At 56.1% G+C, this 15,024-nt stretch overlaps 1 protein-coding gene across 7 annotated transcripts; it reads left to right on the top strand.

Annotated features, from left to right (window-relative positions):
* The first annotated feature begins 49 nt into the window (after positions 1 to 49).
* PLPPR2 (phospholipid phosphatase related 2) lies at positions 50 to 9,740 on the top strand. Of its 7 annotated transcripts, XM_067733668.1 has the most exons (12): positions 50 to 539; positions 704 to 1,294; positions 1,408 to 1,747; positions 3,045 to 3,219; positions 4,030 to 4,109; positions 4,638 to 4,826; positions 4,953 to 5,088; positions 5,911 to 6,182; positions 7,085 to 7,261; positions 7,800 to 7,922; positions 8,243 to 8,294; positions 8,421 to 9,740. In XM_067733668.1, exons 5-12 carry the CDS (start codon positions 4,044 to 4,046, stop codon positions 8,762 to 8,764), a joined length of 1,359 nt encoding a protein of 452 aa, XP_067589769.1. In that variant the 5' UTR covers positions 50 to 539; positions 704 to 1,294; positions 1,408 to 1,747; positions 3,045 to 3,219; positions 4,030 to 4,043; the 3' UTR covers positions 8,765 to 9,740. The 7 variants fall into 7 exon arrangements, with proteins under 7 accessions (XP_067589769.1, XP_067589771.1, XP_067589768.1 ...); XM_067733670.1 differs by having other exon boundaries at positions 704 to 1,747; positions 4,713 to 4,826; XM_067733667.1 differs by having other exon boundaries at positions 704 to 1,747.
* The last annotated feature ends 5,284 nt before the right edge of the window (positions 9,741 to 15,024 follow it).

The following is a 15,024-nucleotide window of genomic DNA, read 5'->3' as shown; positions in this document are numbered from 1 at the left end:
TATACTCAGGGGGCCACCCCAGGGCTGCGAGCCTCAGGGGTGAGTGGGGTTGAGCAGCACTCCAGGGGTGGGGGAGGTTCATTCTCCAGCTTCACACATGGAGGTCATGTTCAGAGGCCATAGTTGGGGGTGGTTGGGTCTGTTGGGTCTTATTCTGGGGTCACATTAAATAATGTTCTGGGGTGACATTAAAGAGTCCCTGGAGGTTTCATCCAGGGGTCACTCAGGGTCACTGTGATCTTTTTTAAGGGTCAGTGGGGTAAAATTCAGGTGTCATCGAGGTCATACTTTGGTGTCATGTTGGGTCACATTCAAGGGACATAATCAAGGATCACATAATATCAAGGGCACTGGGCCCATATTCAAAGGCCACTCGAGGGTCACATTCAGGGTTTGTGCCAGAATTGCACCTGTCCCTCCTGCTGGCTACAAGGGGCACCGATGCCTGAGCCCGCCACGCCCCTCCTGGGACTCGGACTCGGACTCAGACCAGGACCCTTCCCAGCCACCACTCAGCAAGAGCTGCTCCTTCCCACCTGGTGTGGATCCTCCCCTGCCCCAACCTACCCTTCCCCTCCTGGCCTGCCCTGGAATCCCGAAGTACACACCCTTCCAACTCCCAACCTGGGCATCTGCTCCCTGACCTCCAGCCCTGGGGTCCCCTGAACCAGGCCAGCCTCTGACCCACCCTCTTTCTCCACAGCCTGAGCAGCTGGGACTGCTCTCCCTGAAGACCCCTCCAGAGAGAAAATAAACTAGCTGAGACCCTCCTCCACCTGTGGACTGCTGCTCCTGGCTGCTTCCTGTGCCTCAGAGTGACCCCCACAGTTTACTACCCAGTCTTGGGGAGGGTGTGGAGACCCCAGGGACTGTTCGGGATATGTGGGCCTAGGGTCAGGGGACAGTGTGAGGCTGGATTTAGTATATGACAAGGTCAGGGGTAAGTCTGTCTAGATACGAGTGGCCAGATAGGCCCTTGGCGATCTGGCCTGATGTCCCTACTGCCCAAATGGGGAAATTGAGGCCCCTGACCCTCATCTGCCCTGCGTTCCTCCTAATAAGATCAAGCAGCGACCACCAGAACCTGGAACCCACCTGAGTCCCTCTCCTCCCAGGACTCATCTCCGCCCCTGCCCCCACCATGGCCTCCCTGCCCCAGCTCTGAGCAGTCCAGAGTCCCCCGGGACCCCAAGATCCCCATCTCCCCCCAGGTCGGCTGTGCACCTGCTGCAGAACTCCTTTGATGGCCTCGCCATATCCTCAGGGCGCCACCCTAGAGCCCCGAGCCTCAGGGGTGAGGGGGGTTGAGCAGCACTCCAGGGTGTGTGTGGGGAGATCATTCTCATCTCCGCCCAGGGTTTCGGCCCGGGGTCACGCTCTGACACCCCACCCTCCTCTTCCTCTCAGCACCCACCAGGGTCCTCCCTCCCAACCTCCAACCTTCATTCCCTCCCGAATCTATTCTAAAACGCCCTGACCCGAAGAGCAACAGAGGCCCCGCCCCGGATCACGCTAATGAGACTCCGCGAGGCCCCGCCTCACGGGTTATGCAAATAATGCTCCCGGAGGCCCCGCCCCTCTCCCCGCCGCGGAGTCTGCGCTGCGCGGCGCGGCGCGGCGCGGCCCGGCCGGCCGACGGCGTCTCCATCTCTGCGTTCGCTCTCTGGCCGGCCGTCTGTCTGTCAGTCCCGCCGCGCCGGGGCCGTCTAGGTGGATCCGGGGCTCAGGCGGCGGCAGTCTAGACCCGGTGAGGGGGAGGGCCTTGGGGAGCCCCCTGTACCCCTTCTCGCCTGCTTCCGACCCTCGGTCTGTCTGGCCAGGGTTCGGTTCCTGTGGGTCGGGTCCCCTGCGGGTCCAGCGCGGGGAGGGGGAGGGGAGGCTGCGAGCTGAGGCTTGGGGACCGGGCTGGGGGAGGGGAAGATGGGGAGGCGACCCTGGTGAGGCTGACGGTGATTGTGTGGTTGTCGTTATGTGTCAGTGTGTGGCTGTATGAGAGATCGTGTGGCTTCAGGGGTGTCTGTGTGGTGTCTCTGTGACTGTGTCTCCTGTGGCTGTCATTTGCGGCTGTCGCCGTGGGTATCACTCTGATGGTGAGTGTGTGGTGGCTGTGTTGTCGGGGTCGCCTTTGAGTGGCTGTGTGACTGCTGTCACAGTGATTGTGTGGCTGGCTCGGTGTCTGTATGGTTGTGTGCATGTGACTGTCATTGTGTGGCTGCTGTTGTGTGTTCCTTCTGATGGTGGTGGTGGGGGGCCGTTATTGTGTTCCAGTGTGTGGCTGTGATCATGTGCCTTTCCTGTGTGGCTCTGTGTGCGGGTCTGTGCCGTGGTCCATGTCTGTGCCCTCGTGTGGCCATGTGGCTGCGGTTGTGGATGGCACAGGGCGCTCCTAGGACTGTCAGTGTGGATGAGAGACTGTTAATGTGTGTCATCCTGTGCCTTGTAATTGGGGGCGTGACGCTGTGACCAGTTCTGTGACCCCCCCACACACACTGTGTGTGGTGACTCTCTTTTTTTGATGTGGCTCTTAAGTGTGTTGGCAGCCTCGAGTCTGTCCCTGACGGTGGTGGAGTGAGGGCTGGGTGTGAGGCTGTGAGGTGTGTGAAGGACCTCCTGTTGTGTCCCAGTGACCGTGTGTGTGGGGACATTTGTTTGATCTGTGTGGGTGTCTGTGCCAGGCCGTGTGCACACTGTGCTGTGTGTGTGTGTGCAGCTATGTGTGTAGTGGGTGTGGGGCACCTGTCTGAATGAGCGAGCCTGTCTTGTTCACCACAAGACTGGCACCCAGCACAGGGCCTGGAACCCAGCAGGCCCTTGATGCTTGTTGGTGGGATGAATGAGTGCTGTGCGATGGTGTGTGTGTGTGTGTGTGTGTGTGTGTGTGTGTGTGTGTGTGGTGTTTGGGATGGAAGCTCTGGCTGACTTGTGTACTCTGGGGGTGCCGGTGTGTGTTTGTGTCTCTAAGAAGGTGAGGGGGCCATGGCCAAGTGGGCATCTTGGGCATCTGGGCTCTCTGGTGACCCTCACCCCCACATGTCACATTGCAGGGCAAGCCATGTGGATGGGGCACTGGACCCAGAGTGCCTACCCTTACCTGCCTGGGCCTCAGTTTCCAAATCTGTGCAATGGGGGTGACCATCCCTGCCCTGCTGGCCGCCAGGAGTGGCTGTGAGTCTGTGGGCGTGGCAGCGGCCTGCAGGAAGTCATAGCGCCCTTTCACAGGTGAGGTTAGGCTGGGAGAATGGGTCAAGCAGGTGTGACTGCGTTGGCCTCTCAGTGCTGGGGACTGAGGTTGGACTGTGGGGAGGGGAGAGCACATTGAGGGGGAGATAGCCCTCTCTTGATACAGGAAGGCAGACGGGCTGGGAGGAGGGGGAAGGAGGGAGAGAGGGAGAGGCAGCTGGGAGAGAAGGAGGGCCTGGCCATCAGCCCGAACCAGTCAGGCACAGCCCATGGGGACAGGAGAGGGAGGCCCCTGAGGGCCATGCGGTAAGTGGTATAGGGGGAGGGGCTTGGTGGGGGTGGGTGACAGGGAACATGGGGTCTCCTGTAAAGCATGTGGGGAAAGAGTATGGGGTCTCCTAAAAACTAGTGGGGGTGAGGACCCTTCTTTGTGAGGGAGGGGTCCACATTAGCTGGAGAAGTCTCTGCTAAAGGCCAAGGGCATGGGTCCCACATGCTAAGGAGGCCAGGCCCTCCTAAAAGGTAGGGGGTCAGAATCTCCTGTGTAGGCTGTTGGGGGAGAAGACCACTATACAATCTGTGGGGACCCCAGCAGAGGCTGAGCTGAGCAGGTTGTGTCAGGGGAGGCTGGTGCCTCCAGTGGGCAGGGGCAGGGGCAGGGGCAGGGCAAGACCTGCATATGCAGAGGCGTGGCCAGAAGGCTCAGGGGGCGGAGCCAGGGCTCCTTGGCTGTAGTCCGAGGGGCCAGGGATGGGGGCCAGGTTGTGGCCAGAAGACTCCACAAGCAGGTGACCTGAACCTCCCCTTAGGCCCCACCCTGGCAGTGCCACTCCCTCCCCTTCTCCACAGGCCCGGCCTTCACCATGGCGGGAGGGAGACCTCAGCTGAAGAGGAGTTTCTCCATCATTCCCTGCTTTGTCTTTGTGGAGGTGAGGCGCACAGTACCTCCCCTGCCCAGACCCTCAAGGGGGAGGAGGCACTTTCGGAAGTGGCAATCCGGGATTCAACCCAGCTCTGCCCATCATTACTGTGGGACTCTGGGCACCTCACTTACCCTCCCAAGCCTGTTTCCTCATCTGTCAAATGGGCATAATTACAGTCCCTCTCTCCTAGGACTGTTATGAAAGTAAAATGGATTAATTCATGGAAGAGGTTTAGTATGATGCCCTGCCCACAATAAGAGTTACACCTGTGGTAACTCTAGTATTTCTATCAGTAGTATTTTTTCTTTCTCTGTTGGTTTGTTCCTCCACTACCCACTATCTCTCTCTCTCTGAGCTCTGGCCCTGTCCTCTCTCCCTCTTCCCAGTCCCATCTCCTCTCTCCTCTTCATCTCTCTCTCTATCTCTCCCCCTTGTCTCTGTCTCCATCTCTGTGTCTCCATCTCCGTGGCCCAGCTCAGGCCTGACCCTCTCTGTTCTTACTCTGTCTCTCTCCCCACCCTGGCTGGGCGGCAGTCGGTGCTGCTGGGCATCGTGGTCCTGCTTGCTTACCGCCTGGAGTTCACGGACACCTTCCCCGTGCACACCCAGGGCTTCTTCTGCTATGACAGTACCTATGCCAAGCCCTACCCAGGGCCTGAGGCTGCCAGCAGAGCACCCCCGGCCCTCATCTACGCCCTGGTCACCACTGGGCCCACCCTCACGGTGAGACTGGGGGTAACCTGGCTCAGACTGTGGGAAGGGCCTTCCAGGAGGCAGGAGGGCCAGGTGGAGATGGGTGGAGGGCTGGGCTTGAAGTTCAGGAAGACCATGCCTTGGTCTTGCCCACAGATCCTGCTTGGGGAGCTGGCACGTGCCTTTTTCCCTGCACCACCGTCAGCCATCCCAGTCATTGGGGAGAGAACCATCGTGTCCGGGGCCTGCTGCCGCTTCAGCCCCCCGCTGCGGAGGCTGGTCCGCTTCCTGGGTGAGTGACTCGGTCAGGGGTCAGCCATGCAAAAGGGCTATGGGCCAGGCTTAGGTATAATAAGAATTCGAGGGGGGGAAGGCCTAGAATTGCTATGATGGTGACTTCATGGGGAAAGAGGGATGTGGGCTGAGGTCAGTCATGGTGGAGGTTCTAGAGACATGGGTGGGGCCTAAGCCAACCTTGATGACAACTATAAGAGGAGGGCCCCAAATTGCCACAAGGAGAGTCTCAGGCAGAAAAAGCACAGGACAGACACCAGGGGGCCCTGGGGGCAGGGAGATGAGAACGCTGGCTGCACTTTGAATATGGTCCCAGCCATAGTTGGTAGCCTTGGGGTAGGGCAGAGCTCATCCAAAATGGTGGTCCCTGTGGCAGAGGGCTGGAGATCCAGCCCTGGCTGAGTGGTGCTCCAGGAGAAAAGTGCTCAGCTCAGCAATAGCGAGTCCAGGGGCAGGTATAGGAGCCCCAGAAATGCCATCACGGTGGTCCTAGGAGGTCCCTGGCATGGGCCCAATCCTGATGTAGTGCTGTTGAGGGGTCCTAGTCCAGCTATAATGGATTCCAGAGGAGGGCCCACTCCTGGCATATTGGTAATCCCGGAGGGACAGAGGCCAGAGGCCCAGAATGCCATCATGGTGGTCCCAAGGGAAGAGGAACATGGCCCAGCTATTATGGGGTGTGGTGTTAGGGGGAGTCCCAGCTGTGCTTTAATGTCAGTCACAGGAACAAGGAGACAGGGGCCTATGTGAGCCATAAGGGGGCTCACAGGAGGACGGCTGCTGGGCCCTGGCATGAACCCCCTTTCCTATCCCATCCCAGGGGTCTACTCTTTCGGCCTCTTCACCACGACCATCTTCGCCAACGCAGGGCAGGTGGTGACCGGCAACCCGACGCCGCACTTCCTGTCCGTGTGCCGCCCCAACTATACGGCCCTGGGCTGCCCGCCACCCTCACCAGACCGGCCAGGGCCCAACCGTTTCGTCACTGACCAGGGTGCCTGTGCTGGCAGCCCCAGCCTTGTGGCCGCTGCGCGCCGCGCTTTCCCCTGCAAGGACGCTGCCCTTTGCGCCTACGCCGTCGCCTACACAGCGGTGAGCCCCGAAACGGGGGCACGGCAGTAAGGGGGCGGCCAGCGGGCAGGAGACCGTCTGGGCTGGAGCCTCCAATCCCTCCCCGAGTGAGGCCACGCATCACTGTGACACCATCCCTAGGGCGGAGGCTCCCACTCCTCCCCTTGGACCCTGGCCACGCCCCCTTGGACCCTGGCCACGCCTCCTGACCCACTAAGGCCACACCCAAAGGAGGCTATTGGCTCAGCACCCTGAAGCCTGGCCAAGTCTCCGCCGTGCTACAGGTCCTGGAGGTGACTCGGTAATGGGCTTTCAACTCCATCCCCTGGAGCCCTTGCCCTCCAGTTTGTCCTCGCCCTTTATTGGCCTGGCCACGCTCCTGACTCGACTTCACTGGAACTTCCTGACTCTGTCCCCTGTCTTTCCCTGGTCGCACCCTCTGTTGCTTTGACTCCTTTTTCTGGCATTGGGGACTGTGCTTCTAACCCTGTCAGTGGTCCCCAGGGGTTTGGGGACTCCACCTCCTGGAGCTCCTGGACCTGTCACTTGAGCCCTGACTCCACCCTCTGACTTTGTGGCCACACCCTAAGCCAGCAAGCAGTCATGGTGGAGGTTCCTTCCCCATCCCACCTGGACCTGGGGCCCAGGTCCCCCAGAGACCTGGGCCCCAGACCCTATCCACTGCTCTTTGGTGCTCAGGCCACACACACCCCCATCCCTGCAAAGGCCCACTGGGGGTCCATGACTCCATCCCCTGAACTCCTGTCCCCCGGGCTCTGTTCCCTGGAGCCCCTGGCTGGTGCCTCCAGTCCCATTGCGGCTTCTCAGGATTCTGGCCACACCCCCTATCCCTGAATGTAGTGTCCGCTTGGGTTTGGGAACTGCTGCTGCCATGTGTCCTCTGACCCATCCGGCTCCTGCAGATGTACGTGACGCTCGTGTTCCGCGTGAAGGGCTCCCGCCTGGTCAAACCCTCACTCTGCCTGGCCCTGCTGTGCCCCGCCTTCCTGGTGGGCGTGGTCCGCGTGGCTGAGTACCGCAACCACTGGTCTGACGTGCTGGCCGGCTTCCTGACAGGGGCGGCGATCGCCACCTTTCTGGTGAGCCCCCTTGCCATCCATCCCTGACTCAAGAGGCAGGACTGCATGATGGTGAAGGGTGTGGACTCTGTACCTTGGGCAAGTCCCTTAACCTTACCTAGCTTGGACATTCTCATCTGTGAACTGGGATAACGGGACTGGGACCAAGGTAAGGCAAGTGAGGCCCTCGCTTTGAGCACAAAATTTAAGGAGGAGCCAAAACACTCAGTAAACAAGATAAATAATATTGTAGTGAAACATTTTTAAAAATCAAAATTAATGCAAAAACCCATAATGTCCAAAATACCAAAGGTTTAAATAAGGACAGGATCAGATCCTCTTACACAACTCGGCCTTACCTGCCTCCCCGTGTGGAATAAGTCATAATAGTACCTATCTCTTAGTAAAGTGGAAAGAGCAGTGTTTGGCACATAGTAAGCACCATAAAAGTGTTAGCTGTTTTTGAAATCCTGGGCCTCAGTATCCTTATCTGAAAAATGGGGATGGTAATTTACTTTATTGGCCTCAGGCCTCAGCGTGCCCCCTCCCTCTGTCACAGGTCACCTGTGTCGTGCACAACTTCCAGAGCCGGCCACCCTCTGGCCGAAGGCTCTCCCCTTGGGAGGACCTGGGCCAAACCCCCACCATGGACAGCCGCCTCGAAAAGTTAAGTGTGGCCCAGGTAAGGGGGGCCGGGGGCTGCTCCCGGCTGGAGAGGGTGGTGGGTGGAGGAGGACAAAGGAGGCAGGAAGTCAGGCAGGCAGTGGGGGTCTCAGGGCCATGGAGAGGTAGAGGGATCACTCACCTCTGTGGACCTAGGTCCTGGGGGGACCGTCCCACAGGATGCAAGGGCGGGCCACCCCCTCCCTCCCAAGGGAACATGGTTAATCCTGAAAACTTGTTGTCTTTTCCATTGGGCTCTCTGCCCAATGAGCCCCTTGTGGCTCTGGCCAGTGGGGCCCAGGGGGCCGCTAGCCCCTTCCCTCTGCCTCTTTGTCTCAGGAACCCGAGGCCTGCAGGCCGCATTCGACACCGGCACGGCTCACCCCATCCAGTGAGTGTCGAGGGAGTGGGAGGATAAACGGGGGGACTTCCAGATGGCGATCACTGCCACAGAGGTCTCACCTGTGCTCTCATGACCCCTCCCAAGCTTTCTAACCTCCTGACTTCTGATCCCTAGAGCCGCAGAACTGCGCCCACCGTGGCCACCTGATCCCCAGCTGCGTGTCCTCCAGGGCTCCAGCCATGTGTTCATCACCCCGTGTGCCCCGCCCTCGATTGAGGTCTGAGCCAACACCCTTGCCTCTGCCCCTGCCCCTACCCGCACCAACCCCCAGCCAGGGCCCCTCGCCCTCCTCCCCTGGGCCTGGGGGGCCGGGCGGGGGTGGTGGCCGTGGCCGGAAGCTGCTGCTGCCCACACCCCTGCTGCGGGACCTGTACACCCTTAGTGGACTCTATCCCTCCCCCTTCCACCGGGACAACTTCAGCCCTTACCTGTTTGCCAGCCGTGACCACCTGCTGTGAGGCCCAACACCCACCCAGAATCTGCCCAGTCCCCATTTCTTCCCTGCCACGCGTGTGTGTGCGTGTGCTGTGTGAGTGCCAAAGCCCTTGTCCCCAAACCAGCCAGGCCCAGACATCAGAGCATGGCTGGAAGGACATCTAGGGGACCCCCTGCCTCTCTTGCCCTCTGGGGCATCTAAGTGGGCATAATTGGGAGATGGGTCCTTGCCTCCTAGGATTGCCCTTTTAAGGGCCAAAGCCTGACTCCACTGGCCATTGCCTAGCCAATGGGAGCCCCCCAGTTCTCAGAATTCTGGCCAAAAGGAGTTTACTCCAGCCAATAGGCGCCTCCCCATCATTTCTTAGAATCCTCAGGCAAGAGGGCAACTCTAGCCAGTGTTCAGCGTCTGAACAATGAATAGGAGTCCTTGGTTCTCAGAATTTCTAGGGTGGGTGGGTATGATTCCAGTCAATGGGGGACCGCCCATGTCTAAGCATGTGCAAAGGAGAGGAGGGAGATGGGGTCATCTTTTGTCATCGGGTCCTCTCTCCTCAGAATCAGAGAGTCCAACTGGAGGGTGGGGGGCAGGCTCCCCCGTGGCAGGGTCCTTGGGGTACCCCTTCCTCTCTCAGCCCCTCCCTCATATGCAGTCTCTCACCCAGTCCTTCCTAACTCCCAACTTATGCAGGGCTTGCCCCACTTCAGAGGTTTTGGGGTTCAGGGTGCTGCATCCTTCCTTGCCTGTGCCCAGGTCACCCCAAACTCTTCTGTTATTTATTAGGGCTGTGGGGAAGGAGTTTTTTTTTCTTAGAACCCCCCCCCCGTTCTTCACACTGCCCCCCATGCCTCAGCCTCGTACAGATGTGCCGTCATAGGGGCACAGGTGGAGCAAAGATGGCTCCCCGCCCCAAGCAGCCAAAGGCAGTGGGCAGGGGAGACACTGCCCCCTTTTCCTGCCCCCTCCTCATCTTTAATAAAGACCTGTTTGTAACAGAAGTTTGGCCACCTGCCTTCCTCCCCCAGGTGGCAGGGTGTGGAGGACATTAATTTTGGGTCTAGGTGTGAGTGTATTGTCACAGGGCGATTGTGGAGAGGCAGCATGGGGCTGTGGGGTCCGTGACTTGGCTTTAAATCCTGGCTCAGCATTTCCTGGCTGTGTGGCCTCAGGAAAGTTAATTAACCTCTCTGTGCCCTTGTTTCTTCATGTCAAATTCGAACAGCCCTACAAGCCGCATGTAAGGCACACAAACACACGGTGAGGGGCCTCATAATGACTGCCTTCCCCAGGCAGCTGGCCTGTTTCTGACCACGGCCAGGGTGCAGAGGGCACAGGGAATCGGGTGAGGGGACCCTAAGGGTTCTAATAGAAGGGGATGCTGGAGGCTGTAGGAACCTCCAAGCTGAATCCCTGACTACATGGATTTGAGCAGGGGTTCTGATTATGAGGTTCTGCTGAGAACCAATCCCTGAGGACCCAGCAGAGACCAGGGAAGGTAGGAGGGACACGGAGCCACAGACCACCTCCCACCCCACACACGCTGTGGCTCATAGGGACTTCAGACAGGCCATTCAGGGTACGGAGTCATCGAGAAACCAAGAAAGGGGAGTCTGCTTTCCTTTCTTTCTCGTTTATTCATCCATCCATCCATTTATTCATTCAGCGAACACTAGGGAGCACCCCCCCCCACCTGAGTGCCAGGTGCTGTTTAGTTAGGCACAGGGGCTGCAGCAGTGAGCTGCAGACACAAAATCCTGCCCTCATGGAGCTCACTTCCTAACACCTGAGAGACAATAAACAAGATAAATAAGCTATACACAAAACCACAATTCCAAATTTCAAGAAGGTCTGGAAACCAAAATTTGTTTCTCATTTGTGGCAAAACCTGACCTGAACTGACATAGGTTATTATAGCTTTTCTTTATTTAACTTTATGAGACTATTCTTACGTCTTGCTGCAGATAAAGCGTTCGACTTAGAATGTTATCCCAGGTCCAACTAGGAGTGTTATTCAGTGCATAGTATTTGCACCGTAGTACCTTTCGAAAATCTGAAAAATTCTGAATTCTAAACTGTAGGATCAAGGATTTAGGTCAGGGATTGAGATCGCTGATATGTTAGAATGATAAGTGACAGAGAAAACTCAAGCTAGAGAAGACAATGGGACAACTCTGGGATGGGGACACAGCTTGCAATTTAAAGAGGGTGGTCAGGGAAGTTCTTTCTGAGGAGTTGGCACTGGAGATGAGGTGTGAAGGAGGGAGGGAAGGGAGCCATGCAAGTATCCACAGTGTGGAGCAAGGGGAGCGTTCCAGGCAGAGGGAACAGCAAGAATGAGGGCCCTGAAGTGGCAACGTGCCGGCTGTGTTCGGAGAACAGTGAGGACACCTGTGCGGTTGGAGCTGAGCAGGCGACAGGGAGACGGAGGGGGAGGAGGTGGTGGGGTGGATTGAGGGCTGCAGGGAATGAGTTGGACGCCTGAGAGGGCTGCAGGCAGAGGAGGAACAGAATCATGGAGCCCCCTGCTTCACCGCCCAGAGCTTCTATTTCCAGGGCTTGCACCCCTGAGGCCCGTGGTCCCTCCAGACGCACAGCTCCCTCCATGCGGGCAGGAAAGAAGCAAAACTTCAGCACAATGGACAGCGCCCTACCGCAACCCGGTTGGCACTGTCCGTGGTCCTGATGTTAAGCGGAGGCCAAGAAAGGGTAAAGGCGGGGCTGCCAGACACAAAGAAGTGTCTGGGCCCGCTAGAGAGGTTGGAGACAGCAGCCCTGGCCTTGCACACACCCCCATCCCAGGGTGGATAATTTTAGGTAGAAAGTTCAGACTAAGGGACTTCCCTGGTGGTCCAGTGGGTAAGACTCCATGCTCCCAATGCAGGGAGGTCGGGTTCGATCCCTGGTCGGGGAATTAGATCCTGCATGCATGCCGCAACTAAGAAGTCCACATGCCACAACTAAAGATCCCACATGCCACAACGAAGATCCCGCGTGCTGCAACTAAGACCCAGTACAGCCAAAATAAATAAATAAATAAACATTTTTTTAAAAAAGAAAGAAAATCCAGACTAAGATCTGCTTGCTTATTCAAAAGGCTTCTTGAGGGCTTCCCCGGTGGTCCAGTGGTTAAGACTCCGTGCTTCCACTGCAGGGGGCGCGGGTTCAAGCCCTGGTCCGGGAAGATCACACATGCCGCAGAGCAACTAAACCCGTGTGCCACAACTACTGAGCCTGCGCTCTAGAGCCCGCGAGCCACTACTGAGCCCGTGTGCCACACTACTGAAGCCCGTCCACCTAGAGCCCATGCTCTGCAACAAGAGAAGCCACCACAATGAGAAGTCTGCGAAATGCAACGAAGAGTAGTCCCCGCTCGCCGCAACTAGAGAAAGCCCATGTGCAGCAACGAAGACCCAATGCAGCCAAAAATAAATAAAATAAATAAATTTATTTTTAAAAATCCTCTAATTAAAAAAAAAAAGCCTTCTCAACATGCCCCAGTAAGTCTCACAGTCTCTCAAGCTCAACTCGATCAAAACTGAGCTCCGGGCTTCCCTGGTGGCTCACTGGTTAAGAATCCACCTGCCAGTGCAGGCGACATGTGTTGAAGCCCTGGTCCAGGAAGATTCCACATGCCGCGGAGTAACTAAGCCCGTTCACCACAACTACGGAGCCTGTACTCTAGAGCCCACGCACTGCAACTACTGACCCCACGTGCCTAGAGCCCATGCTCCACTACGAGAAGCCACTGCAGTGAGAACCCTACTCACTGCAACAAAGAGTGGCCGCTGCTCGCCTAAGCTAGAGAAAGCCCGCGCACAGCAAAGAAGATCCAATGTAGCCAAAAATAAATAAATAAATTTATTTAAAAAACTGAGCTCTGACTTATAATGTAAGTTAGACCATGACCCTCTTGTGCTCAAACCCTCTGTTGGCTCTTCATGGCACTCTATGTAAAAACCAAAGTTCTCCCAGTGACCCCAGGCCTTTGCACTTGAAGGTGCCTCCACCTGGAATGCTCTTCCCCTACATAGCTACACAGTTCCCTCTCTCAACTCCTTCAAGCCTTTCCTCAAGTATTACCTTCTCAGGGAGGCCTGCCCCTACCACCCTATTCAAAATTGCAAAAACCAAACAAACAATTGACCCTTCCCTTCCCTGTGCAAACTTTCTTTTCTTTTTTTGCACACACTTATCATCTGCCCATAGACTATTTAAACTCTTCATTATCTCTTCCCTCGCTAGGATGTCAGTTCCACCAGGACAGAGATTTTGTTGTCTGTTCACCGCTGAACACCTGTGCCTCCTAGGTCAGGGCCGGGCACAAAGTAGGTGCTCAAGAAGTGTTTGCCAAATGAATGAACTAATCACTTGAGGATGCTGATAAACCAGGGAGGAACACAGACTGACCCTGAGCTCTCCACCTCCCTGTTCCCTCACCCTGCGGTCCTGCCTCCTCCAGGGAGCCCCTCTAAGGTAAGAGTCCTTCTGTTAGGACATGAAGGTGGGATCCTAAGAAGGGAGGGAAAGAAGTACCGTGTGCATGAGAGATACACCTAATGTCTGCATCTCTGACTATATACTCACTCAGCTACATTTAGGAGCACCTACTCTGCGCCAGGTACTGTTCTAGGAGCTGGGGACCAAGTAGTGAAAGAAAGAGGGACCCTTCCCTGGTGGAGCTGACATACTAGTGGGGAAAGAGGCAATAAAATAAATACATAAGATTGGAAGTGATAAGTTATTTGAAGAGAAATACAGATGAATAAGCAATTAAAGAGTGAAGGGTGTGTGACTTTACACAAGTGGTCAGGGAAAGCCTAAGTAGGTGATATTTGAGCAGAGATCTGAATGGAATGAAAACAACTAGGGATAGATATCTGGGAGCTGAGTGCTCTAGGCAATGGAACAGCAAGTGCAAAGGACTTGAAATGGGGCTGTGTTGGGCATACTCCCATGTATATAACTGTGTGGAACTGTGTGATTCGGGTGTCACTACTGGGTGCTTGTGTATTTAGAGTGTTGCAAAGTAAGGCGAACCATGGGGCTGAGGTTGTGCATTTGACAGGGGAATGTAACAGCATGCCTCGTGTGTGTGTGTGTGTGTGTGTGTGTGTGGTGACAATGGTATGGTTATATCAGAGTGTGTTTTTGTATGCGTGCAAGGGAAAGGGTGTGGGGGCATGAATGTGGGAAAGAGTGTGTATGGGATGCGTTGTGTCAGGATAGGACATGGCTGTGAGCATGTGAGTGATGGGGATTCTGGAAGTGAATATATATGCAGAGATGCCGTGTGTGTGTGTGTGTGTGTGTGTGTGTGTGTGTGTGTGTGTGTCTATGTATTTGTAGAGGGATGTGGGGGTACGCGGCTTTGTGAGTGGGTGTATTGGGGGATGTTGTGGAGCTGTGTTCTGGCCCCAGAGGGAGAGAGAAAGCCCTGGAAATCTCAGTTCGGCCCTGCCCCTGGGTCTCCTGGCAACAGCACCACTTTGAAGTTACCAGGAGACAGAGTTGCCAGGGCAACAAGGGCGTGAGTGGCAGCTCTGGGGAGAAGTCTGGGTGAAGAGACCCAACCAGTGATCACTTGATTATTCACCTTGTTCCTCCTTCTCTCCCAGTTTCTCATCAGTTCTACCTTCCTTTCTTCATTCATTCCTTTAACGAACCTGTATTGAGAATCTGCAATGCCCTAGGCACTGACCGGGCACTGGAGATACCGAAGTGAACGTGACAAACAAGGTCGTGCTGTGGCTCTCCCTCAGTCTCCCAGCCCCTTCATCTTTGCCTCTTCTCTCCTGGCCCATTTTTTATTCTATGGTCCTGCCTCCCATTGTACCCCAAGCAGGACTCCAGAAGCCCCCAGGCCAACGAGGAGGCCAGCTGAGACTCTTCTTCTTATAGACCCTCAAAGACAGCTGCTTTGCTGTCTGACGGATGTTTTGCACACGAATGTCCTCAAGCCTGCATCCCCCGCCCCCATTTGTGCAAGTACTCAGGTACAGAGAGAGATACAAGCACATAGCTCCTCCATCTCTCCCCTGCTTCATTGTCACTGGGTAACATCAGCAGAAACACACACATACGCATCACAATATTCCTCTGAGATACCATGTGCTCCATTTTACAGGTGAGCAAACTGAGGCTAGGAGACTTTAAGTAATGTGTCAGTGATTAGGGCCTACTCCCTCCAACTCTCAACCCTTGTATTGTCTGATTAGCTTATTAGCTCAGAATAATAGTATTCATGCTGCTTCCGCCAGCGGACTCACCCAGGGAAGGGCCTTA

The sequence above is a fragment of the Pseudorca crassidens genome, chromosome 3 (assembly GCF_039906515.1).
Source record: "Pseudorca crassidens isolate mPseCra1 chromosome 3, mPseCra1.hap1, whole genome shotgun sequence".
NCBI classification, from domain to species: domain Eukaryota; kingdom Metazoa; phylum Chordata; class Mammalia; order Artiodactyla; family Delphinidae; genus Pseudorca; species Pseudorca crassidens.
Note: the sequence above shows the minus strand (reverse complement) of the source record. Positions and strands in the feature narration are given on the sequence as shown.

What these genes read in the sequence shown, in the direction of transcription:
- PLPPR2 (XM_067733668.1), top strand. Translation starts at nt 4,044, where the DNA reads ATGGCGGGAGGGAGACCTCAGCTGAAGAGGAGTTTCTCCATCATTCCC. An exon ending in CCTGCTTTGTCTTTGTGGAG is followed by an intron (nt 4,110 to 4,637) that starts GTGAGGCGCACA and finishes GCTGGGCGGCAG; the next exon opens with TCGGTGCTGCTGGGCATCGT. An exon ending in AAAAGTTAAGTGTGGCCCAG is followed by an intron (nt 7,923 to 8,242) that starts GTAAGGGGGGCC and finishes TCTTTGTCTCAG; the next exon opens with GAACCCGAGGCCTGCAGGCC.